The 24,423-nt window shown below is 46.9% G+C and overlaps 1 protein-coding gene across 8 annotated transcripts in view; it reads left to right on the forward strand.

Moving 5' to 3' along the window:
• Window positions 1-22,374, forward strand: part of ENTPD1 (ectonucleoside triphosphate diphosphohydrolase 1) — a 53,471-nt gene extending 31,097 nt beyond the window's left edge. For 7 of the 8 annotated variants that reach the window (XM_035330076.1, XM_035330072.1, XM_035330073.1 and 4 more), the window contains 9 exons: window positions 12,442-12,575; window positions 12,973-13,090; window positions 14,177-14,327; window positions 15,062-15,221; window positions 15,778-16,014; window positions 16,564-16,824; window positions 17,438-17,554; window positions 17,760-17,897; window positions 18,054-22,374. In XM_035330076.1, coding sequence (XP_035185967.1) covers window positions 12,442-12,575; window positions 12,973-13,090; window positions 14,177-14,327; window positions 15,062-15,221; window positions 15,778-16,014; window positions 16,564-16,824; window positions 17,438-17,554; window positions 17,760-17,897; window positions 18,054-18,260 — 1,523 coding nt within the window. In that variant the 3' untranslated portion in view covers window positions 18,261-22,374. Of the gene's footprint in view, window positions 1-2,594; window positions 2,849-12,441; window positions 12,576-12,972; window positions 13,091-14,176; window positions 14,328-15,061; window positions 15,222-15,777; window positions 16,015-16,563; window positions 16,825-17,437; window positions 17,555-17,759; window positions 17,898-18,053 lie in introns of those variants that run through there. The other variant, XM_035330080.1, reaches the window with a different exon arrangement.
• Window positions 22,375-24,423: the final 2,049 nt, after the last annotated feature.

Below are 24,423 nucleotides of genomic sequence, written 5' to 3' on the forward strand. Positions count from 1 at the left end.
TAAATACAGCAGAGTTGTAAAAGTTTGTTTTGACATGATTAGTGGTACAAAAATGTAATTACACCAAAATTGAGCTTTGACCTCAAAAAAATAAAAATGACTATTGAAAACTATTTGGCAAAAATATTGGACGAAACAGGAGGGCAAGGAAAGATGTTAGATCCTTTCAGTAATAGAGCAAAACTGAAACTTCACACCAGCTTTTTGCCTTCACCATTCCCACATGAACCAAGTTGTTTTCCAGGGTGTCTGTACGAAGGGTGAGCAGGTCATGGCCCAGGAGACCCACTGCTGAGAGTTATCTGAATGGGTGGTGTGGGGAGCTCAGCCAAGCAGTTCCCAAATGTTGTCAAAGCTAGGACTCCACATCTGCTCTGAGCAGCCCCACAGACATCCCTGTGCAGAGCTGCTGTACAACTCCCATTTCTCCTTCAGCCTGTTACCCTGTAGTTGCACATTTCACATCTCCTTAAGTAAGCCCACATCCCTTTGGAACGAAACTCTGTTTCTCATTAATGTTGTCTGAGCATCTGAAGTTTGAATTGTTTTTCTCATGTTTGTCTTCTCCACTTTGTATTATTTCTTGTGTAGGATGGTTTCCTTAGATACGATGGATATTATTTATCTATGCTCCCTGGCTGTGCAGTTCCTCCCAGTGCGATTTACCATTTTTATTTGAGGCCTTTGTTTCTTCATCCATATCAATTATGGTTTTAATGCTGTTGTACCATATCTTGTCATCTTGATATGTTGCCTTCTGCTCTTAAATGCCATTCAGTTTGCACAACAGAACCCTTATCCCAACCACTTTAATTTTTAAAAATGATACACTGCATATCTATTTTAGGGAATTTATACTTCTAATTGCTGGAAACTTCAGCTCAGCTTTTCTCTGCTATGGGTAAATCTTAAACATAACAGTGTTTTGTTATTCTTTGTTCTCCTTCCCACTTGAGAAATGTTATCAAGGGAAAAAGTCTGGTAAAATGTTCAGGACTATTTGAAAGCTCAACCAGCACTGGATAGTATTTTTTGAGACAGCTCTCATATGAATTTTCCCTCTCTGTCTTGTTTCTACTTTGTTCCAGAGGAAAGTGTACGTCCTGGATTGCAGAGGTAGAAGTAGATGTGAGTCACTATTTGGTATTTAGTGGTGAGAAAGTTGACCACTATCAGTCTTCCCAAATAGCAGCAGAAGCCAAGAAAAATCTGTTCACAGCATAAGTTAGAGCTTTCTTCTTCAGGGCGCTTCTGTCCTTATCTGGCTATTTACTGCGCAAGCAGGGCTGTTCTGCTGATTCAGCATCACAAGGAGCGGTGCCAGGGCAGCTCCAGGCCACACTTAAGGAATTACAAAGGAGACCATTAGAGTCACAAGTTTTCTCCTTAGATGATTTATAAACGGATTTGTTTTCTTTCTTGCTCCTTTGTCCCAGAGCTGTTAATAAATAGCCTTTTAAACGTCCTGGAGGAGATGCAAGGAAAGAAACCCCTGCTCAGGCCTCTTTTGCGCACACTGGAGACAAGTGCTGCAGCTCCAGGGGACCTCCAGTCTGGAGGGAGAGCCCTGCTCAGATGGGCTGGGGCAGGGAAGGAGCAGACCTCTGGCTGTTTTTGTGGGGGCCCAGCTGTGCTGGCTATTCCTGCTACACAGAGGCTCTTAATGGAGCCAGCTGGTGGCTTTTTTCCATACTGGAACTCCATCCCCTTTGCTGCTGTGAGTGTGTCTCAGGCTCTTCAGCTGAAGTAACCTCTGTTTTGTTGACTTTTGATAGTGTTAGCTTTTGATTATTGATGTCTCTGTCCTGGTAGGCACCTCTGGTCAAAGAGGCCAGAGCATGGAGTAGAGAACTGGAGGCAATGTTACTGAAAAGCTCGAGGACTTTCCTTCTTGCACCGCCTTCCTGCTCTTGCTTCTCTGGGGGGGATGTGGTGAGAAGTTGGAGCTGCACCTTCTGTTTGTGGGCCAGTCTTGGTACGGTCTGTGCCGAGGTCACCCAGAGCAGATCATCATGGTTTAACACCTCCGTAGCAGCCACTGGCATGCTGCGTGCAGACAGGGCAGCTGGGGCACCTCTCACAACAGCCCCCTGTCCTTGTCACCACTGTGTACCCACACTGCCTTATACAGAGCATTTTGCATTTGTATTTTGAACTGTTTGAGACAAGAATGTTGAAAAAAAAAAATGAAGTGAGGAAGACGTGGTTCATACTGTGGTGTGATTATAAATTAGTTTATTTTCCTAAGCCTGAATCTCCCAGGGATTCACAGTATCTCCCTGAAATAAGTAATCTGAACTTTGGAAACTGATGAGTTCCTGTCCCAAACCATTCATCCAGCAAAACTTATTTGCTGTTTTGTTCCACAAGGCCCTAGCCTTTGCAAAGTGCAAGGCTTCCAACCACAAAACTTTAGATTTGTATTTATCTTCTACTGTTTTCTCAATCTGCTTTTTATTACCTTTGCAACCTCAAAGGATAAGTTCTTCCTCTTCCACTCGGACATCTTGCTGAGGTCCATGCCCCACTACAGGCTTTTTTCCCTTGTTCTTCCCATTGGTTGTCCTTAAAAATACCACAGGGTAATTTGTTTCCTGCTATTTGAAATGGAAATAGTAGCAGCATGAGGAACAGAGCGTGATATTCATGCCAAATATCATGAGCTGAATTCTCCCCATGGTTTGTGGGAATCCTAGTTATTAAAGCTGACCTCTGAGAAAATCAGTATATTTTTCCACAAAGCCTAGACAGTGGAGGCATTCCTCAGCGGGAGATGGAAACTATCCCAGCTGTTCCCAGTGTTGTGCTCTGCAATGAGGAAAGGAGATAGCAGTGCTGACAGCTGGAGGTAAGTGGGAGAAGCTGAAATTGTTTAAGTAGAGATTAATCTCTTTCATGCTTGTGGTCTTAACCTTTACTTATTGAAGGGATGCAGTGAGGCTGCTGCCCTGCCTTGATAGCAAGGCACCTCACACTTCATCTGCTAGAAATAGTTGCAAAGGAAAGGCCACTACAGTTTTTGGGTACTATGCAAGTTAGCACATAAAAAACTCACTCATAAAGTGAGTTTTTATGATAAAGGGGCTTTGCCAGCAGCTCTTCTGGAGCACTGTTCGTGCTTCTGCAGTCTCAAATGGTTTTTGGTCCCGAATGGGAAGTGAAACTGCAGGACAAAAGCTGGTTGCTTTGCTGTGCAGAAACGCTCGGGAAGCTCTGGTTTTCCACGTGCCTGTTTGCATGAGGCGCTCTGGGTAGCTGTGTTTTTGTTGTGGAAGCTGGGGAAGTAAGCCCCTGAAAAGCCGTAGTGGTGCTTGATGTGCAGGGCAATCCCAGGAATCCGTGATTCAGAGGAAAAATGTCCCTGAGATGCGGCGAGTGTCTTGCAGCCTCAGCCCCTTTGAGACGGGAGCAGCTGCCAGTGGAGAGGGTAAGCAGGGAAACTGGTGGCTTTTAGGAGGGCATATTTTGACACTGGGGAATGCACAGAGCAGCATGCTGTGGGTGGTGAGGGATTTGGATGTGTTTTCTTTGTGGTCGTTTCCCTGCCAGAGCCTCCTGTTAGGAGGTAGCAGTATTTACAGTGCTCAAATTTTTATTTTCCAGGAAATTTCTGAACTTTCTGGCCCAATGTGGTTATCTGGGGGGTGCGAAATGGTTCTCCTTAAGGCTGTTTCCTTTGTTTTGTCATGGCAACTTCTGCATCCTCCTGGTGCAGGGAGGCTGATGGGCCTGGGGAAGGGTGGGCTGCGCTGCATAGGTGTTGCAACTCGCATGTCACTGATCTTCCTATTCAAGTCTCCCTATTAAAGCAGTTGCCCTGCTGCCTTTACCAGCAGCAACAACAGGTAAATGGTTGCAAGCAATAGATCTGCGGGGCTGAGCTGGGAACCAACATCCAACGCCAAGTGGGTGAAGGTTAGTGCCCATTATCAGCCAGGATGCCAGAGAGGGGCAATGACTGCCTCTGTGCATGAAAAGCTGGTGTGATGGCAGATGTCTGTCAATGACACGGTAATTCCTCAAAACCGAGGGTGATAATCCTGTAACCTGCAATGCATTGCTTCCCATGCAAGGGAAATGTATACAGGCCCTGTCTTGATAGAGAAAGAAATATTGCTTTGAGAGTTAAGAATTATTATGCAAGTAATAGACATCTATTCTATATTAACAAATAATGCCTAGTAGCTCTTTAAAGAAGTGGTTTCCCAAATTTAAAATACTTGAGCTGAATCAGCTGAGGATTTAAAATAATCAAATAGGAATGCAAGTCAGAAGCAGCCTATCAACTTACTCTGTTCCCCAAAAGCCTTAATCTAAGAGTTGAAAGTTATGCTAATTTAAACAAAAAATCCCTGAGAAATATGCATGTTTAGAGGGAAATAAAAAAGGAAGCTGACTGCAATTAATGCAAATTCAAACTTAGATTTAGAAGATGGTCTAAAGAAGCATAAGGAAAAAATTATAGCCAGAGAGTTGAGAACAGCAAAGAAGAATTGAAAGATGTTGAGCACAAAAGGAAGCCTAACGGGAACACCAGCCCACAGCAAGTCAGCATATTGGAACTATCGATAATAAGAAAACTGAAAGGTGTCAGTGTTTCATGCTGCTTTTTTCCCTGAAAGAAAAATGGATGTCTTCGCATAGTGTGATAGCCAAGGACATTCAAGCAATAACTTGGGTGATAAGTTTTGGAGGGCAGGGTAAAAAAGCCATCTTGAATTCACTAGGTATTTTCTGATGAAACTTCAAGCTTTGTGGTTAATAATAATTTTTCTTCAGTTAAATTATAGCTTTGATGGGCTGGTAACACAAATTAATGCCAGAAGTTGTCTGGTACGAGACGGATGTAACTGCTAACAGTTATTTCTTCTGATTTGAAAGCCTCTTTGATGTGTGAATCCTAAAGAAAAGAGCATAAGCAGGGTCCAGATTTAGAAGCCTAGTAAACATTGCATAAATGTGAAAATTAATTGTCAAAAGGTCACTGTGTCAGCCCTATCCTACCACTTGTTGGTTGTATTTGAGAATATTGAGTATCTCTGTCTGACTGCCAGGACGTAAGCCAGCAGGATATCTTCCCATAGAGGGACGATTTAATGAGCGGGGGGCACGGGAGCTGTGATGTGGCTGGGGAGGCGAGCAGGGCTGGGAAGCCACATGCACCAGATATGGGAAGGTCTCCGGCCAGGGATGGAATGGGTTTGTTGGCTCCTATCCATAACACCCCGATGTGGCTCCCCTGGCTCACAGCCACGCCGCAGTTCCAGAGCACGCAGGGGATGTGGGAGTGCCCCCGGCACTGAGCCCCCATGCCCCTTCCGGATGCGCGGGCGGCTGCGGGCAGGGAGAGAAGGGCCCTGTGTGCTGCCTGCTCCTTTGTTTCGCTCTCGTGCTGCCGCTGCTCAGCTCTTGCAGCCTCCAGCACTCCCCAGCTCTCCAGAATTGCAGTGTGCTGCTTTTTTTTCTTTTTTTCCTGGAAAACAGGGCTACTCCAGGGCATCCTGTGCAGTTTCCCAGGGTCATGCCCCAGTTGGGACTTGAAAAGCAGCAGGAGGATGAGGCGCTCCCATCTGGAGCAGTGCTGTACATGTGGGTGGCAGGGTGGTTGTCGTGGCTGATTTAGGTCTGGATGTTACCTAGAGCCTTACTGGGGGAGGAGATGAGACTTACTCGAGCAGATGCAACTATATCCCATGAGGATAGCATCCCCACTGCATTGTCCCTTCCTAATGGCATGGCTTTTGATTGCGTCACCCTGCTTTTGCTAATCCTCAAGGAAACAGATCTGGGAGAAAAGTCCAGAATCCACTCCTGACTCAAGGCAGGGTCAGCTATAACAGCACTGAAAGATGTTGACCCAGCAAGCTCATTAGCCACCTTCCCTACAATTTATTCATACTCACCATCAGAATTAGCTTCCTGATGTCTAGCTTAAGCTTTGCTAAAATCCTTTTTCTTTTGCTTTTTATTTGTCTGAAGACAGTTAACGTCTCCCTTGCTCTTCTCTTTCTATTCTAAACAACCCAATTCCTTCAATCTTTCCTCATAGGTCAAGTTTTTAGGCCTCTGATCTACCTATTTTGTTTTCTCCTGGAGTTTCTCCAAGTGGTCTATGTCTTTCTTGAAAGGCAGTGTCCAAAATTGGGCATAGAACATCATACGAGGCTTTACCCCTGTTAAACGAAGGGAAGGATTTCTACAAACTGCTATAGCTGCAAGAATGTTCTTTCTGGATGTGCGCCTTAACCAGTTGTTCATCATGCTGTCTTTGTGTGATGCCTATTCTCTAAACGTTATATTTACTCTTGTCCTTGCTAAAGTGAGTTGGATGGCTTCCCCAGGCGTGTTCTCTGTTTACCAAATTTATTCTGAATTCCAGTCCTATTCGTCAGTGTGCTTTTACTCCCAACTTGGTACTATCACAAATGCAATAGGCACGTTCTTTCTTCCATCTCCCAGCTCACTAACACACACACGGGCACATGGCAAAAACTAATTAAAGTTCTTTGTCTGGTTGCATAACCTAGATCTGTACAAGCCTGGTTGTTTTTGAGATCGGTAGGTAGGGCTGTACAATTTCAAAGCATCAAGTGCCTCTGAAAAACACCATTAAAAAAAAAAAAAAAAAAAAGCTATGTTGTTTGTTTAATCAGTTCACTAGGATTTTGGTGTTTGTATGTCAGCATTTATAAGTACTTCATCTGGAAAACTATAATACGGTAAATATGTATTTAAAATTGTACATAGCACCACAATGAGGGCCAGCTCTCACACCAGTATTAAAGCCAACATCTTTGCCATATGAATAATTAAAACTTAGAACAGAGCTCCCCATACTATTCCAAGTAACGTCTGTAAAAGTGGTGTAAATCCTGGTCTGGAGCTTGAATTGTAATTTCAACATGTTCAGTGCCTTGCCTGGTATTTTGAAAGAAATGCTTCCAAACCAAAGCAATTGCATACAATACTGTATATGGGATTGTGTCTATATGCTAAGACAAAACCGAGACTCTTGCCAGTCTAAGAAAAGGCATTCATGAAACATGTGGTTCACATTATTTTGCAGCAAAATATTCCTCAAACCCTGATGTGAGCTCAGCAGCCTCACCGTGTGTGCAATTCAGCCTGACAAATGCTCATTTTCCCTCGGCAGAAGGATAACGTATGTACCCCATATGCACCTTGGCAGAACAGCAGCACTGCCTGCTCCCATCCCCTTTCCCTGCCATCACTGCAGGCAGAACTTCAGAGATGCGAGTTCTCACAGTTTATAAACGGGCAGGCTGCGTTGCCAAAGCCCCTGTCTGCAGGGCTGTCTGGTGGACTGGGTGATGTTCCTCTGCAAGTGACTGACCTGAGGGATGCTCCTTGTGCCCAAGCTGCCCACCTTTTGCCACCAAGCCTGTCACTGGCTCTGCGTGTGTTCAGACTGCTGTGGGATTCAGGCGCACTTCAGCCATGGGCTCCTGTGCCTTCTGGCTGCAGCTGGCAGTCAGGCAAGCACATCGTTGCTCCTCGCTTTAAAAATACGGTGAATCATTCATTTCAGCCTGTTCTGTTCCCAATTTGTCAGTCAAGTCTGCCTGTTTCCCTTTGACAGGTTCTCAGCACTGAGCTGTGTTTGTGATATGTTTGGGTTCAGGAACTCCACAGGCTGTGCTCCTGTTATGGGCGATGGGACTGCACGAGCACCCAGCAGCTCTCCCCCAAAGACTGGACGTGTGCTTAGGAAACTGGTCACTGGAGAGACTCCCAACAGGCTGCAGCAGCAACGTGGGTGATCAGCAGCAGAGGCAGCTGCCGGCTGATGGGCAGGATTCAGTGTGACGCTGTCTCAGTCTGTCGTCACTGCAAGCCCCGTGGGCGGCAGGCAGCGTGCCTTGGAACTCCCTTTCCTTGCAGCAAGAAGAATAGCTAATTCAACTAAATGTGGTTAAACGTGGGTTTGCTGGGGTGGCATAGTAGAGGTGTTGGGATGTCTCATCGCTGGCTGTGATGGCAGGTGATTTTGTGTCTGAAGTGGGGATACCTAGCATAGGTGTGGGGTCCCCACCTTGTTTCAGTTAGGCGGGGACTGCAGTGTCTGGTGTAACTGGTATGTTACTGCACAAGGCTGATCTCTCTGCAGATCTGGTCAGGGATGCTTGAGAAAAATAAATAATTCTATATGTGGAGAAGGGCTGCTGGGCTCTTTGGGTAGATGGAGAAGGTGAGAAGGGCACAGTCCAGAGGGGACGATTATAAATTGGTTAAGAGAAAATTCAGGAGGAGTGAGAGTTGCTGAAGTTTTGAGGCAGAGGTGGACCAAAGACAGAGGGATTAAAATGGCAATAAATAAAATGAGGCTGAAAATAAGATTGTTTCTGGCCATGCAAATGTGTGCTGAGAGCATAAGGTGATTGTGAGGAGCCATCACGTGTCAGTGGGGCACTTGTGTGGCGGAAGGGTTATGACCTTACCTTACAGCCTCTTATGGTCCCTTCTGTAACAGGCTGAGCGTGAGCATCCAAAGGAAAGAGCAAACACCAACTTCAGCCTTACCTCTGTTTATTGCACCTCTGCAAGCAGTTGGCTGCCTGATTTCTTGTAGCGTTTGTGGCTAAGTTGTGTTTGGTGAGAAGGGAGCAGGAAGATGGGCAGCCCTGGCCATGCGTGACATCTGACTCGCAGGGCTGCCAGTGACAGCGGGATTTTGGCTGGAGGAACAGTTTCCTATTTGTCTTGAGGCTCTGGGAGATTATGGGGACGATCCTGCTCACTTGCTGTCGCACAAAGCTGCCTCCCACACTTGTGCAGGCCTTCCTGGGCTCTTCACCAAGAGCAACAGGGTTTCTGCAGCAAAACGGCTGTCAGCTGAAATGCCTGCCAGCATCACTCTCCGTTGATAGCTAACTCAGGGACAAAAAAGGTACCTGTTTATGTTCTGAGCCCCACAACAATCACTTGGTGGAGCCGGTGGTAGCCCCTACAACAACAACAACAACAACAAAAAAAGAGAGAGAGAGAGAGACCAAAATTAGAAACAGACAGAGATGCCAGAGCAGCTGGGCTGTGCTCCAACATCTGGAGAGTGCTTCATGCCTGCCCAGCCCGACAGGGCTGCAGCACCAGGCAGTGCTGAGCTTTGGGGTGGGGAAGAAGAAAAGCAGCGTAGCTTTTATGCCTGCTTATGGCCTTACATGATTTTTTATCATAGTTTACAGTGGGAGTACGATGGGAGAAAGCAGAGAAATGTGTCTCTGGTTTCTGGCTGGGCACAGAGGCAGGAGTTTGTGCCTGCTCACTCTTTGGCTAAGGAAAACTGCTGGTGAAGACGTGCTGGGGTCTGGCAGCTGCAGAGGTGCTGGAGGGTGAAGGGCTGCCTTGCTCGGTGTTTGCACAGCGTACAGCAGCAGGGACACAGTGCAAAAGAGCTGGGGAGGCTGGGGAATGAGGCAATTCTCTAGGCATTTGAAGAACCTGCAGTTATGTCTAGAGATGATGGTGGAAACCAGTTGTGTAGGAAAGGGAACTTGTGCAAATACTTCACCTTTCTGAGCAAACTGCAGATGCTTTATTTCAATTGCATTGAATTCTTTATCTGGACGTGCAATGTTTAAAACAAAACAAAAAATCAAGCACTCCATCTATATGCTTTTAAAGTGATGTTTGGCAGGTTATTGTTTTGGTAGATTATCCTCTGTGTTAAGCTTATCATTTGTACTTTTTCATGTACAAAATGTTTCAACAAAGTGTTGTTTGGTAGCGTAAGAGGTCATGCAGATGGATGCCTTGATATGGGATACAATGATGAAATCACTGTCTACAACGCCCAGAGCCCTGACAAGGACTCGTGATGCTGAGTTAGAATTCAAGAGGCGAAAGTCATGTTCAGAGCTAAGGAAATAATATGCCTTGGAAAAGAAATGACTAATCTGAGGTTGCAGGTGGGATGCAGAAAATTATGTCTCTGCCTACAGGCAAGGGATTTCTCTAGCTGCTTACTGAAAAGGCCAATTTTGGTAGGAAAATTATTCCTACTTTGTTGCTAATACCACTACTTCCAGAGTGCTGCTGCTAAAAAGATACAACAGACAACAGTACCCATCACAAGAGGAAATGTGAAAATCTTCCAACTGGTGCAAAGGCACCCATTCTTCAACCCTAGGACTGTAATCACCAAACAAAGCCATTAGTGGCTGCTTCTAGACAAGATCTCAGAATAAGGGTGGCAACAATTACATGGATTTGCCATGCAGCTGTCAGCAACAGTTTCCGTTTTCAGCCATACTATGCAGCTAATTATACATTCTATCATCTGCTTTTATTCATTTTTTAGTGTTAAAAATCTTTCTGTTCAATGGACATGCTCAGTACATTCATAACCTGAGCCAACTGTCTCCATCAAGAAGAAATGTCTCCCAGCTGTCACACATTGCTGTTTCTAATCAAGTCAAGCCATGAGTTCTGGGGCCCTTTGGAATAAAGCTGTGTAAAATGCGTTCTTCCCTCCTACTGTCTGGTATGTGCACTAGACTGTTTTTTTAAGCTACATTCTTGGAGATATTGGCAAGCATGCTGTGCCTCTCTAACAGGCACTCTTAAAATGTGAGCATAACAAGCTTCCAAATTTCAGTTAGCCTCGGCAGATTCACATGTGAGTGTGATTTGGGAACACAAAACTTCAGGTTAGCATCAGGTTTCCTATGGGGAAAGCCTGTGGGGAGATTTTCAAAACAAGTTCTCTTGGCACTTTTAAGTTCCATTTTCTTTAGATATATGGGGAGAAATGATGAGTCTACAGATGCAGAGATTCCTAGAGCTCCCCTGCATCTTTTTCAGAAGTTATCCCAAGTGAACTGATCCTAGGATGTGGGATCATTTGTAGGACTGGGTAACACTTTGCATAGTTCTGGCATCTGGGGCTAACATTTGTGTGAAACTGAGTAGTTAGAAGATGATCTTGTTAGGAGCTTGAATCCTTTTCATATTTGCCTCAAGGGCTGGGGAATGAATGACCTCTGGGACTCAAGTTCTGGTGTGCAGATGCAGAGCAAGCACAGTTACTTTATTTTCTTGGAGTGTGAAGGTAGTTGACATGGTTGCTTGCACAGGGGTATGGTCACCCTGGATGACCTGGAATGGACTTCTGTACATCTCCTAGAGCATTTGTATATGAGGAGAAGAGAAATTAGCAGCCATGTGTGCAGTAAGACAATTAAGCACTTTTGAATATGAAATTTCAGTGTGGATAGAAAAGGATTTCGTGTTACGATGGGAACAGGTATTAGAGTGCCAAAGCTATTTGTTAGTTGTAACTGTTGAATTTATGGCTAGGTTATATATTTGGAAAATACTTTTCTTAGTACTCTGTCTGGTATTGTTTAATAGAATACAATCCACAACACAAAGCTCTAAAGTGACTGAGCCTAAGCTGTAAAGTGAAATTTCCATTGTGGGATATGTGAAGGAGAAGCCAAAACAGGAAAATGCAGTAGACAGCATTATGCTAGCCACTAACAAATGCAGATATGTTAAAGCTGAAGGCTCAAATGCCATATCAGTTGGTGGAAATAATTCAGAACCATAAGTAGCTTTTTTAGAAAATGTATGTACCCACGTATTTTAAGCCACAAAATATAAATTTGCTGGATAGGTCATAACAGTTGTATTGGTAACAATTAAGAGATCAATCTACCACAAGTTCTGCAAAATGTGTGATTTTTTTTTTTTAACTGTGTTATGCCAGTTGTGCAAATACAGGCTATTCACCATCACTGTTTTTTTGAGGAATGGCATTAAAAGTCTCTGTAGGTTCCTTAAATACGCTATGGAGTGCAGATATTTTCCATATATCATTGCCAAGGTGCAGGACAGTGCTGCTTAAACTGTGACTGCCACATACCAAAATGTTAGTGTTAGACTTCCTAAATGCATTACCAGTGACAAGGATGCTGTAAACTCTCATCAACATTGTGAAAAGCACAACGAAGCATGGCATATACTATGACAAAGTATAGCAGGGGTTAAAGCTTTTGGCTCCACAAGTTTGTTTATATATTAGCAGTCTGATGTTGTTTCAGCTTCTCTGAGATTATTGAACCAAATGCAGAGCTACAGAACAAGCACGTGTTTGTCCAATGCAGATGCGTTTTGTATATAATTGCTCAGCCACCTGTGGATATCTCAAGGACAGGTTAGCCATAAGGACATCTTGAACTTCTCCTTCATCCTCACTTGGCCCATGGAGATGCATCGCAGCCTGTGAGAGCACATCTGCAGGACACCAGGGTCAGGCTCTGCATCGAAGAAATCCCACGTGAGGACACAAAAGGAGATAGGAGCAGGAATGGGCAAAGGCAGATGCTTCAGAGCAGAAAGGGACTGCAGGAACATGTCTGAAGATTTTTGGGGTAAGCTAAGATGGGCCACTGGGTTACTAACATGTTTTTTCTGCTCTAGTCACAGGTACCAAACCAAAGATGTCCTGGACAAGAAAGATTCTACTCGTCCTGGGATTCCTCTCTACTTTGGCTGCAATTGCTTTAATTACTGTAGCAGTGACCCAAAACCAGCCACTTCCGAAGAATACTAAGGTATTATGAGCTGGAGCTTTTATAGGAAAACAAGCTAAGTGGGGTTTTAGGTGCTTGGGCTCTGGGACATGTTGCTGTCCTTGCTGGGTCTGTCTAATCTCTCCTTCTGGCTCCATGCACCTCAAGAACCTCCTAGTACAATGTCCTGGTAGGAAACGATGTGACTTCACAGGGGATCATCTCCTAAGCGATCAAACCCAGTTTTGCTGCTTGTCTGCTCTCATTCCCTTTGATGGCAGCTTTGAACTGAAGTGCTGCTGAGAAGAGCAATGACGTGGCATGTGGCACAGTTGCCAGATTCACAGTTCATTATTTCTGATCCCCTGTGCATGAAGACCAGCACGTGCTGCGTCCAACCCTGGCTCAGATATGATGACAGGATCTGTTCTGTCTGCAGTATGGGATCGTGCTGGATGCAGGGTCATCCCACACTAACCTGTACGTGTACGAGTGGCCAGCCGAGAAGGAGAACGACACCGGGGTGGTGCAGCAGGTGGAGGTGTGTAAAGTCGAAGGTAAGAAGAGGAAAGGAAGCAGTGAAAGGGACATGGGCTGAAGAAGAGATGGAGTAGCCAAAGGGTGGGGGAGAAGAAATTTGGAGGAAGGGGCCAACAGTGATTGTTATCTGTTACATATGGGCTCTAATGTATATCCCCCTGCTTCCTGCTGAAAACTGCATGTGCCTGACCTTACTGAGGGGAAAGTTGGATCCATTTTCCTTTTGTTTGGGGATGTACAGAATTAAATGCTTTTTGGAAAGAGCTGCATCCAGGAATGTACTTAATAACAAAATTTAATTTCTGCATGCATCTCTGCTGAAGTGGTGCTAAACATCAGCAAGAGGGGAGGGCAGGATTTTACCTCATTTTAAAGGCTTCTGCAGAAGCTGGGCTCACGTGGCAAAGTTGCTCAACTTATGCATGTCATTGTTTACTTTTTATAATATTGAGTTGCTGTGTAAATAGCAATTTTATGATTTAGGAAGGCATTAAAGAAAGCCCAAAGGATACATGTAATGAGGAACAGAGGAGAGGTGGTGTCAGCCTGCCCTGGGCCGTTTCGCCCTGACCACAGCACTGGGGAGCGCCCTGCTGTCACCAGACTGCAAGAGCTGCTGCAGCATGCATACAACGTGCAAACAAATCACATTTTCCCCTGGAAGGCCCAGTGTAGCGAAGGGTCAGGCATTTTCAGGCTCAGATCCATGACCTACAGCCAGGCAGGAGCAGAGATGAGCCTGGAGATGTCTGGGCTGTGCCAAGCAAGTCCCGTGTCTCACTGCAGCCCTCATCTCTGGCTCATGGCCTGCTCCGTGCAGAGTGGAGGCAGGTGCCCAGTGCTGCAGCCATCCCTGCATGTGTTGGGCTTCCTCATGGCTCCTTGCCCCTTTTGTAGGGTCCCCGCTGGCCCAGAAGATTGCTGCATGTCACAGCTTTGGTCAGAGAAAAGACTGGTGCTGGAGGGTTTCCAAAACTCAAATGGGAAGGTTGAACCTGATGTTGCCACAAGTGATAGGGATGTGGTTTAACATGCAGGGCTCATGGCAGCCCTCTGGGGTTATGCTTGGAGTTGGTGCAATGAAGTCTCCCCATTCCTTGCAGGCCCTGGGATCTCAGGTTACTCCCGTGACACGGAGAACGCAGGCCACTCTCTGGTGCAGTGTCTCCGACAAGCACAAGGTGTGATTCCCTCAAAGCAGCACCAGGAGACCCCCGTCTACCTCGGAGCAACTGCCGGCATGCGGCTCCTCAGGTACTGCAGGGCTCGCCCCCTTCCCCTGCACCTCGGGCCATCATGGATGCTTGCTGGGGGCCTCTGGGGTGAAGTCCTTGGGAATGCCACCAGTTCACATTTTGCCCAGATACACCCCCCTGCTGCTGGCCTCTCTGGGCACATGGAGAGGATGCTCAAACATCCCCCACAACCTAGTATTTATTGTTTCACTCAGGATGTTTGTACCCAGTCATGTTGTCACTCCTCACATGAGTCATGTTGTAACTCCTCACATGCCCTGACTCTGCGTGAGACTAAGTCAAGCTGAGGTAACTTTGTAATCATATCTCCTTCTTTAATTCAAATTTGTGATTTTCCTGGGGGTTCCCCCAACCTGTTACCTGGCTGAGGCAGGGAGGTAATCTCATGTACGTATTGCCTGGGGAAACTGAGGGTATGAGAGGTGATGGAGTTCTGTGATGGTAGAGTGAGAAGAATCTCCCTGATGAATCCTCACCAGGTGATCTGCAGAGCTCTGTCCTCTGCTCCCCACCCTGCTCTCAGCTGTGGGGTCTGTAAGTATAGGAGGTGGTGGCAGCTGTGTGACAGAGATGGACATGGCCAGTTACAACTGGATGTACCCGTATGAACGACTGTTAGGTTATAACTGATGCTTTTGCTGGGGATTTGTAGTCTGCCTGCTCTGAGTAAATCCCATAGGCTGCAGAGAGCTGTCAGCCAGAGTCACTCCATCCTTTCTTCCATTCATCCAGCTTGGAGAATAAAAATGCAGCTGACAAAGTCTTGTCATCAGTAGAGAAGACGCTACGGTCAGCTCCCTTCAACTTCCAGGGTGCCAGAATCATCAGTGGTCAGGAAGAAGGAGCCTATGGATGGATCACCATTAACTACCTGCTGGGTAATTTCAAGCAGGTATTGTATCAATGGAAGTCTGTGTGTGAATCATCCGCTGGCAGCACATCATAAGTCATGCCTTGCAGGAGGGTATTGTAGGCACCAACTTTCAGGATGCTGCGTATCTTGCCTCAGCTGTTACTGGAGTCAGGCTTAGAGCACTGAAATAAACAATCAACACGTTCAATAACTTCCCTTGGGTACAGCATCATCCTCACTTGCTGATCTAACATACTTCTGTGCCCGAGTGAATATCTGCAAAGTACTGCCATAACTTTTCAGATTTCAACTATCAAGCTTATAAATCATCTGGGCACTGAAACAGTAAGCTGACTGTTTTATCACATAACTGTTCTGTTATATTGCATATTCTTAGTCCTCCTCCAAACACTCAAATATGATCCATCTTCTGTTTTTCTGAGCCTGCATCTTGTTCTTATGTCTTGTTTCAGCTCTAATCTCATGTCTTCCTCCATTTTCTATGCTTCATGCTTCCTAAGTCTTTCTCTTTTTGCTCCTAAATACATCTTCTACGCGCCTGATATATGTGTCTTTGATTTTATTTTTTTTTAAGTCTGGCTGGACAAAACTTCTACATTCCCTGAAATCCGTAAGTGAGACATCGGGAGCATTAGACCTTGGAGGAGCTTCAACACAGATTACTTTTGTACCAGATGAAAGCCCTTCTGAGTCCCCAGAGAACCTGCTGTATTTCCGCCTCTATGGCAAAGATTACCGAGTGTACACGCACAGCTTCCTCTGCTATGGGAAGGACCAGGCTCTGCAACAGAAACTGGCCAGGGATCTACAGGCAAGTGCATCTGTGGTTGCAGGTGGAGGTCCTGGGCCCTCCCAGCTTTGACATGCTGCTGCTGCGAACGTTGCTGTGTTCCAGCTAAATGTCTCATCCCTTAGCCTGGATCTGGGAAATGCCGTTGTCCTCTGTAAAGACAACAGGTGTTCAGAGAGATGACAGCCAACGATTCCAATGGTACTACCAATATGAGGTGCCTTGATTTGTTGGCATGGGATAGCAGGAGTACTGTGCTTAACTGAAAAACTTGGGGGATGGCATTTTGCCATCTCTGAGAATCCCAAATCAACAGCAACTTCACAAAATGTGGCTGGCAGTAATATGCTCAAGGTAATACAGGGAGGTCGCAACAGTGCAAAACAGTAGCCACATCTCCCGAATTACAGCTAATGCCTTAAAACCCATCCTCACCACTTTGCCCCGATGTGTGTGTATCTTGGTGTGATGTACCCTGACAAGTGCCTTGTGGTCACCCTTCCTTGTGGCTCTTTCCCAGTGTGTTACTGTGGAGTGAAATGTAACAGCTTGGATTCATCTTTCTTTCAGAGCACAGAGAGCAGCAGCATCCTTGATCCATGCTTTCACCAAGGGTATCAGAGAACTATAAATATCAGTGACCTCTTCAAAAACCCTTGTACTTCAGTCGAGAAAAAGCCATTTCCTTTCAGCCAGCTGTACGTTGAAGGAGAGGGGAATTATGAAAAGTGTCGAAGAAGCATCCAGAATCTCTTTAACAAAACCAGCTGTCCTTACTCCAGCTGCTCCTTCAATGGGATATACCTACCTCCGTTGCAGGGGGACTTTGGGGTAAGTCTTTGCATTATTTAACTTTCTATAACCCAGAACTTTGGAAGAGCAGAAACTCAGAATAATACTAAAGTATGTTATCCATGACTGGGGCAGGAATTCATTTACAAGATGACTTTTTGGACACAAAACTATGAAAGTCTTGTGCTTGCTGTGAGGACAACAAATGTAAGAGCTGCTGTAGGACATAGTGGCCTATCAGCCAGTGGTGCTCCATTTACTGATTCATTCTTTAAGCAGTGCCTCCCGATGGCCAGCACCAGGGACAGGAGGGCTTGCTGCAGGCTCCTGCAAACCCTGTTTCCTGAGATAAAAAAGTGGCACCAGATTAGAAATTGACACAGAAGTGTGTGAGCATTACTGAAACTGGTCAGCTCACTTAGCTGCCTCCCAGATGTGATGGGGAATCAGGGCACACTGAACACGTGTGACACCATTACACCAAACAGCAGTTCTAGAGCTGCAGGTCTGCAGACGCTGAGTGACATTGCTCTTGAAAATATATCTGCTTTTGTAATTGTGATGTTGTTTCTTGTATTTCTCTAAACAAAGCTGTTTTCTTTTGTGGGATTCCTGTTGTCCTGCTCAGGTTAAAATATTCTCTCTCCTTCAGGCTTTTTCTGCTTTCTACTTTGTGATGAACTTTTTGAACCTGACAAACGAAAACCCCTTTGCCCTGGACAAAGTGGCCAGTGCTGTTCAGAGCTTCTGCGCCCGGCCTTGGCATGAGGTAAGCAGCACTGTGTCTCTGCAGCAGGCCAGAGAGCTTGGGTACCTGAGCCGCTTGTGTGTTGCTGTAGGATAAATGGCTGAGGGTAATTTCCAAGGGAAGTGTGGGAATATTTTCCCCAGCACCTGCACTGAATGCTCAGGTGCAAGCTGCAGCTGTGGGAAGCTGGGCTTGGCAGCCTGGTGACTTCTCCCTCCCTCCCTAGGTAAAGCAAGCATATCACCATATAAAAGAGAAGTACCTGAGTGAATATTGCTTCTCTGGGGCTTATATCCTCTCTCTGCTGGAAAATGGCTATGAATTCACTAAAGAGAACTGGCAAAGGATCCACTTCCTCGGAAAGGTAGGGTTTGTGGTGGGGAGGGCTCTGCCCTGCTGAATGATTGCCCCTTCTGCAATACAGCCTGGCCGGTCTGCTGCAGGGGGTGCTACTTCCCCAGCAGTGCCACAGGCTGCCCTTGCACCTTCCAGCCCTGATTCTGCTCCTCTCCCGTTCCAGATTGGCAGCAGCGATGCAGGCTGGACCCTGGGCTACATGCTGAACCTGACCAACATGATCCCTGCGGAGGAGCCCGCTGCACCCCCTCTTTCCCATGGCAGCTACGTGGGGCTGATGGTGCTGTGCTCCCTCGTGCTGGTATCTGTGCTCGTGCTTGCCTGGCTTCTCTTCCACAAGCCCAAGTGCCTGCAGAAGGGGATTGTTTAGGAAGAACTGTGGAGGGAGAGGGGCCGTGTCACCCCAGCCGCTCAGGGCCAGGAGCCTGCTGCAGGGCAGGCTGTACCACAGAGCCCTTCTTGCTGAAGCTACTGACTGTGTACAACAAGGGCATTTATCTCTTTTGACTCTCACTTGCACTGACAGACGTCGGGGCACCAGGCTCGCCACCTCCCTCTGCCAAGGACTGACAAGCAGGTGTCCCCTTCTTGAATGGGTTGTACTTTTCGTTCACTGAAACTCTGCTGCTTGTTGGTTTTTTGCCTTGTGCACAGCATTATGAAGAGAAAAGCAGCAGCAATCTTTGGGAGACGGTGCTCCTGCAAGGGTTATCTCAGGGTCCCACATGCCACTGAGCTCTTGGGAGTGCTCGCACACAGGGTGATCTGGCTCCTCCTCTGCTGAAGCTGTTCCCATTCCCCAGAGCCCTTCCAGCAGGGAAACTGCACCAGCAGACCTCTGCTGGGTATGGTCACCTGTAGCCTGCTGGTCCCCAAGGACTGGCCACGCTCCCACATGTCACTCTGGAACAAGAAGGGATGAGGATGAAGAAACTGAACATTCTGGCGGTCATCAGTCCTTGGCTGGGCTCTGGGAGCGACCTGCTCCTTTCACAGGTGGCAAGAAGCCTCTTTCCCACGTCTTCCTGATGTTGTTGCTGGACCAAAGCTGGCTCGCTGTTATGCTGAGCCATTCCCATGTCCCTAGGGTGACTGTGCATCGAGATGCGAATTCCCAGACAGGCATTGCTGATTTTTTGTGGGAAGAGCTCATACTGGCCACGGATCCTTGACCAGTAGTGAGCACTTATGCCTGCAGGGACTCTGTTCTGATTAGCATGCCTACAGGTAGATATCCACTAAAGCAATCCAGTGTCACTGTGCTGATCATACAGCAGTCTCTGACCCAGGGAAAATGTTTATCGGGACATGTTCCTTTATAAAAAGACAGCTGGCAGCAGTTAGCCAGCATGGGCACACACAGATAGAGCCACTCTTTCCATCAGCAAAATCAGTGAAAATTTGCTTTTTCTTCCCTCATGAGATAGACTTATCCCAAGACCATAAGACCCAGGGTCTGCAAGTGCACATACTACAGCCCATCTTCTAGCATGAAGCTAGGGGGGTTCCACTGATCAGAATTAGGAATCTTTCTTCTATTTCCCACTCCTTGGTCATAAAAGAGAGGTAAGTCAGAAATCCATTTTTATAATACTTGGAAACCACTGGTGCCTGTTTACCTCCCAAGAGATCTCAGAAATCTCTTCTAATGACATGTATGTGCTGGAGGCAAAAAGCAGGTATTGCAGGGAGAAAGGCATGGCACACAGACACCTTAATGTATTTCCCCGAGCAAAGATGCAAAAGGTACAGGGGAGAATGTGCAACCTGGATGAAACCTTCTCTTTTGTGCAAGCACAGACTTAGAGCTCAGGGCTTTCATGCTCTCCCAGCTTGTTCCTCTGCCCAGTGCAGGCTGGAAAATGTCCCCCAGTTATTTCTACTTCATGCCTGGAAGTAGGAACCATAACATTGAAGGACCTAAAGGTAAGGGGAAAATCTATCCTGTCTTATGGTAAGATGTTTGGGCAGTTCACTGTTCTTCCAAAAATCTGTCTTATTTTTACTCTGAATTAGCTGGCTACAGCTTCTTATGAATCTTGATCTGCCCATTTCAGAAAGACTGAATAACTCTGCTATCAAAATCCCTTTTTCTTTGTTGGTGCTTGCAAGTCGTCATTGTATCACATTAAATAGATTGACCTTCAATCTGTGAAGTGCTTTGTTGTGGCCTCACTTGTAGCTCTTGAGTCAACTTTGAATTTTTTTACATCTTTCTGAAGTTTGGACACCAAAGCAAGTGGTAGTAGACACCCTAATAGTGTATATAAAAGTAATACCCTCTGTTCCTGATCTACACTCTTTTTTCCTATTCATATATCTCAGGGTCAGATCTGTTCACTGAAGAGAAGGTTTTATAAGGGACTACTTTGTCCAGTTTAGCTATTGCATCTTGGCCATTTTCCCCCCATGTGGCAAAAATGGCCATGAAAAGGCATCAGAATGGCCACTGTCTTACAGCATACATCACTGTTTCTTATCATGAGATACTTTGCCTTCCACGTGGCTCTGTTGAAGTGCATACCATTTTAAGAACGTTTCCCCAGGCAAGTGGTCCAGGTCAACCCACAAATGACATTTCCCCACACTTTGTTCGTTTGCCAGTTTATTTTGTCTGCAAATACACTGAGATGTGGGGATTCATCTAGAGACAGTCTTCCTTCTGATCTTTTCAGCAAAGATCCATAGATAAGAGATTAACAGTAAGTTTTGATCATGGAAGCAAGGTAGGAGACTTCATGGCAGAACAGCCAGCTGCCAGGGCTGCTTAGGTTTGTCTGTGATGCTGGAACTGGCAGATCTATCAGGAAGTTTCTGAAACTGATGTAGAAACTGGTTTGTAGTGAATATCTGTGTTAGTCTGGTCCCTGCTAAGATTTTATGCCAAAGGAAAAGAGGTGGGATACAGAACCTGGGTGAAGAGTTTTAGCAACACTTTATATCTTTACTGCAAGTGCTGTGTCCTGTTTACAAAACAAAATAAACAAAATGCAAATGTATTTTGAGTGCAACCTAAAGGCCCAAAACTGAGAAAAAATACAAGACATAAGTTCCATTATTTTTCAACCTTATGATTTTTAGATCACATTTATGAAACGATCTCCAGAATTAGAATTGCTGGGGAGATACCAGACATACCACTTAAAAATCAGTTAAGCAAGCTGAAGCTCCAGGAATGTGTTGATTGAAGGTATCCTACCACGGCAAGACCCTTTCATATCACTAGCTGGAGTTGAATCTTCCCAGCAAAGGATATGATTTTCCTTCCCCTCCACATTCTCTGCCATTGCAGGACTTCATTTTTGGGGGCTGCCCAAAATCCTGTCTTGGAGTTCAGTTTTAGTGGATGTTCATGTGTTTACTTCTCTGCTGTGTCTGACCTAGCTGCATTTGGCTCAAGTGTGTATTCCAGAGTCACCCAAGGTCAAAACCCACCATGAAGACTATGAAAGATAGTGGGAAGATATGTCAGATGGTAATAATGTGGTATCACTTCTCTTGTTAATGCAGTTGATCTGCCTCTCTGATAATTATCTGTGCCTTATTTCTAATTTTAATAGATTCTGTCTTTAATTTCCAGCCCCTGGCTCCTGTCTGGTTTTGGTCTTCTAGGTTAAAACACCATGAGTTCTTGTCTTGCAAATATTTACATGCTGCTCAGCTCTGCTGGGCTGCATCTATCTCAGACCCTGCTCTCTCCTGTCTGTGTGTTTTGTCACAGAGCCCTGAGAGGTGCTGCAGCGATCTGGGGTGGGTGTCCTGGGATGAGGTCTGACTTGGGCACGGGTACTGAGAGGTCCCCTTTTGGGAAGGTCCCTTTGGGACTTGCTCATCTGGCAAAGCACAGGAGCAGTCTGACCTCTTTGGGACTGATGACTTCCACGAGCTCTCTCCTGTTCACCCTAGTGCTGGGTCTGAGGCAGAACTATCAGTGAGACTGAGAGTTTGGGGGGAAAGAGAAAAGCAGCAGCTCTTGCAGAGAGCAACCTGTCCCCACAACAGGCTCTAATGAGTACCCTCACTCCTCCCCAGCCCAGCTGGCTGTCCTCTCGGCAAAGGCTGCAGCTGCTTTCTCCAGCCCTGCAGCAAAGCCCAGTAAAGCCAGCCAGCTCGCTGGAGGTCCCCTCTCGGAAGTGGGGCCACCACCTCTGTGGCGAGATGCTGACTTGCAGTGTTGGCACTGCCTGGGGCTCCCCAGCCTCTCCAAGAGCAGCTCCCAGCTGGATCCGTGCCCCCTCCTCGTCTGTCCCAGGTTCCCGGCTGCTCCGTGCCAGGGCCAGGCCCTGCGGGGCTGCTGGCTGCAGCCCAGAGCCCTGTGGCCTGTCGGGGCTGGGGGCCAGGCCATGGTCAATAGTCCGTGTGCCCTGCCGCCCAGGCCCTGCGCTTCCTTTGTGTGTCTCGGCCCTGCAGAAGTGGATCTCAGTTTGTTTTGCTGCACACACCGATCTCTGTATCCTTATCACAATAAAGATTTCTCAACCTGTGCCAGTGATGTTTTCGCGCTGTTTTCCAGATGATGGGACCTGCACAGCAGTGGAATGGAGCTTTTGGCATAAAAGATGGAAAAGGCCTGAGATGGGATTTCCTGCTGCCAGCTTCTCAGGGCCCTGGATCAGAGCTGGAGTTGCTGTTGGATGGGCAGCACTCACTTCTGGGGACAGACACTGTGCCCCTTCCTGGCTCTGGGCCTGTCCCAGGGTGGTCTGGCTCCCTGGAAATCTGCTAGCGCCCAAACCCCATCTTTCCTTGGTTTAGTTTTACCCCGACCTCCCCGAAGCAGCTTTGTCCTCCCATGCCATGGGCTGCAGGCCTGCGTCCCTCTCTCCTGTACCAGCTCCGCTGGCTTTGTGCTGGTGCTGCAGTCCCTGGAAAACAGGTGAAGGACACGGGGCTCATGCCTCGTGCTGGGGCTGCGTGGCTCTGCCTCTGTGTGCAGCCACAGCTGCAGCTCAGCCAAGGCAAACATACTTGTCACGGTTCATCATTTTTCTTTCAGCACACGCTCTCCCCAGTTTGCTCATTCTTATGTCTCTTAACTAGAACTTTCCTCACATTTTCCAGCCTTCCTCTGGTAACAAGAGGGTCAGAATTAAAGCTAAGGCACCAGGTGGAGTCTTTACAGGGCTGGCTGCAGAGGGATGGGCTCCTGCAACCTGCATGAGCCAAAGGGGGACAGGGCTGGAATTTGCATCCCTCTCGCCTCTGTGGCACAGCACATTCCTGCTTGTGCAGTCCCTTCTCCTCCTGCTTCAAGGTCTCTCCGTCTTTGAACATCTGGGGTGGGGGGTGGTGGCGGTGGATGATTTGTCCCAGATGTATTCGCTGCATTTTCCAGATTATGTCTTTGTTTACTTCCTGCGCTGTTTCTAAGAGCTAATGTCCTCCATTGTTTGTTTCTGGTTTCATCAGTGTCTTTTAACATGTCAGGATTTATTATTGGCTCAAAGCTTCATTAGCATGTTGTTTTCCTAGATTGCGACAAGGGCCACGCTAGCTCAGATCAGATGTGCAGCGCATCAGCATTGGTTCCAGCTGTGTGGTGGGTGATGCTTGAGATAGATAGTTGGAGAAAGAGTGTGATCCCCCTCCAGCAGTCAGTGGCTTAGGAAGCTTGTGATCAAGTGATTGCATCTGGACTTGCATAATTAATAGCTGTGGATGCACCTGTTCTCCATTAATTCATATGATCCTCTTTTGCTCTCATCTATCTTTCATCTTTGGCGAGGTAATTTCATTGTGCGTTGTGTGCAAAACGATTCCTATTCGTTTGATTTAAACCTGCTGCCTGGTCGTAGGCTGCCTCCACGCCTGTGCTATGGGTAACGCTGAGTAATTCTCCAGACCCCGTAGTGCGTGAGATGCATTCTCCACCCACCCCAAATCTTGCTCATGGCTCTTTTTTAGGACCTAGCATTCTGCCATTTCTTTTTCTTGTTGTTTCTCACGTCAGCGTCACCCTGTCTCCATACAAAAGTGCACGCTTTTCCCATGTGTCCCTTGGCAGCACTGCAGCTCCAGCTCTGCCACTGCTGTCACAGGCCACTGAAAACAGCCTGGGAGGAGAACAGGGAGAGGGAGACAGCCCAAACATGGGGCTTGTGCGGGTTTACTACAGCCCTGCCTAATGCTCTCTGGCTGCCAACTAACACCAGTGAGCACTGGAAAGCTGCCCACCCTTTTGGTGTTGCCTGGCTTGCTGAAAGCCGTGTAGCAGCGACTCCACAGGAACCCAGCAGACCTGAGAGCAGCAATGTGAAGGAGGCAAGGGCATTCCCACCACTGTGTGGGCTGTCAGCCCTGCAAAACCCCACCAGCCGTAGCGTGTCATACAGGTGACGTTATCTCCACACACCCACCTGGCTGTGCAAGCTGCTGGAGCAGCCGCTGCTAGAGGGCATGGGTACTTTGTAGGGAAATGCAATGCGGTGTTCCCTCCCCTCTGTATCTGCTTTACCTTGCTCCTAGGCTGCCCTTGCTCCACAGGGACAAGTGCACAAAATGCTGCTTGCCCATCACTCAGGCAGGAACACGGC

This window comes from Oxyura jamaicensis, chromosome 6 (assembly GCF_011077185.1).
Source record: "Oxyura jamaicensis isolate SHBP4307 breed ruddy duck chromosome 6, BPBGC_Ojam_1.0, whole genome shotgun sequence".
Classification (NCBI taxonomy): domain Eukaryota; kingdom Metazoa; phylum Chordata; class Aves; order Anseriformes; family Anatidae; genus Oxyura; species Oxyura jamaicensis.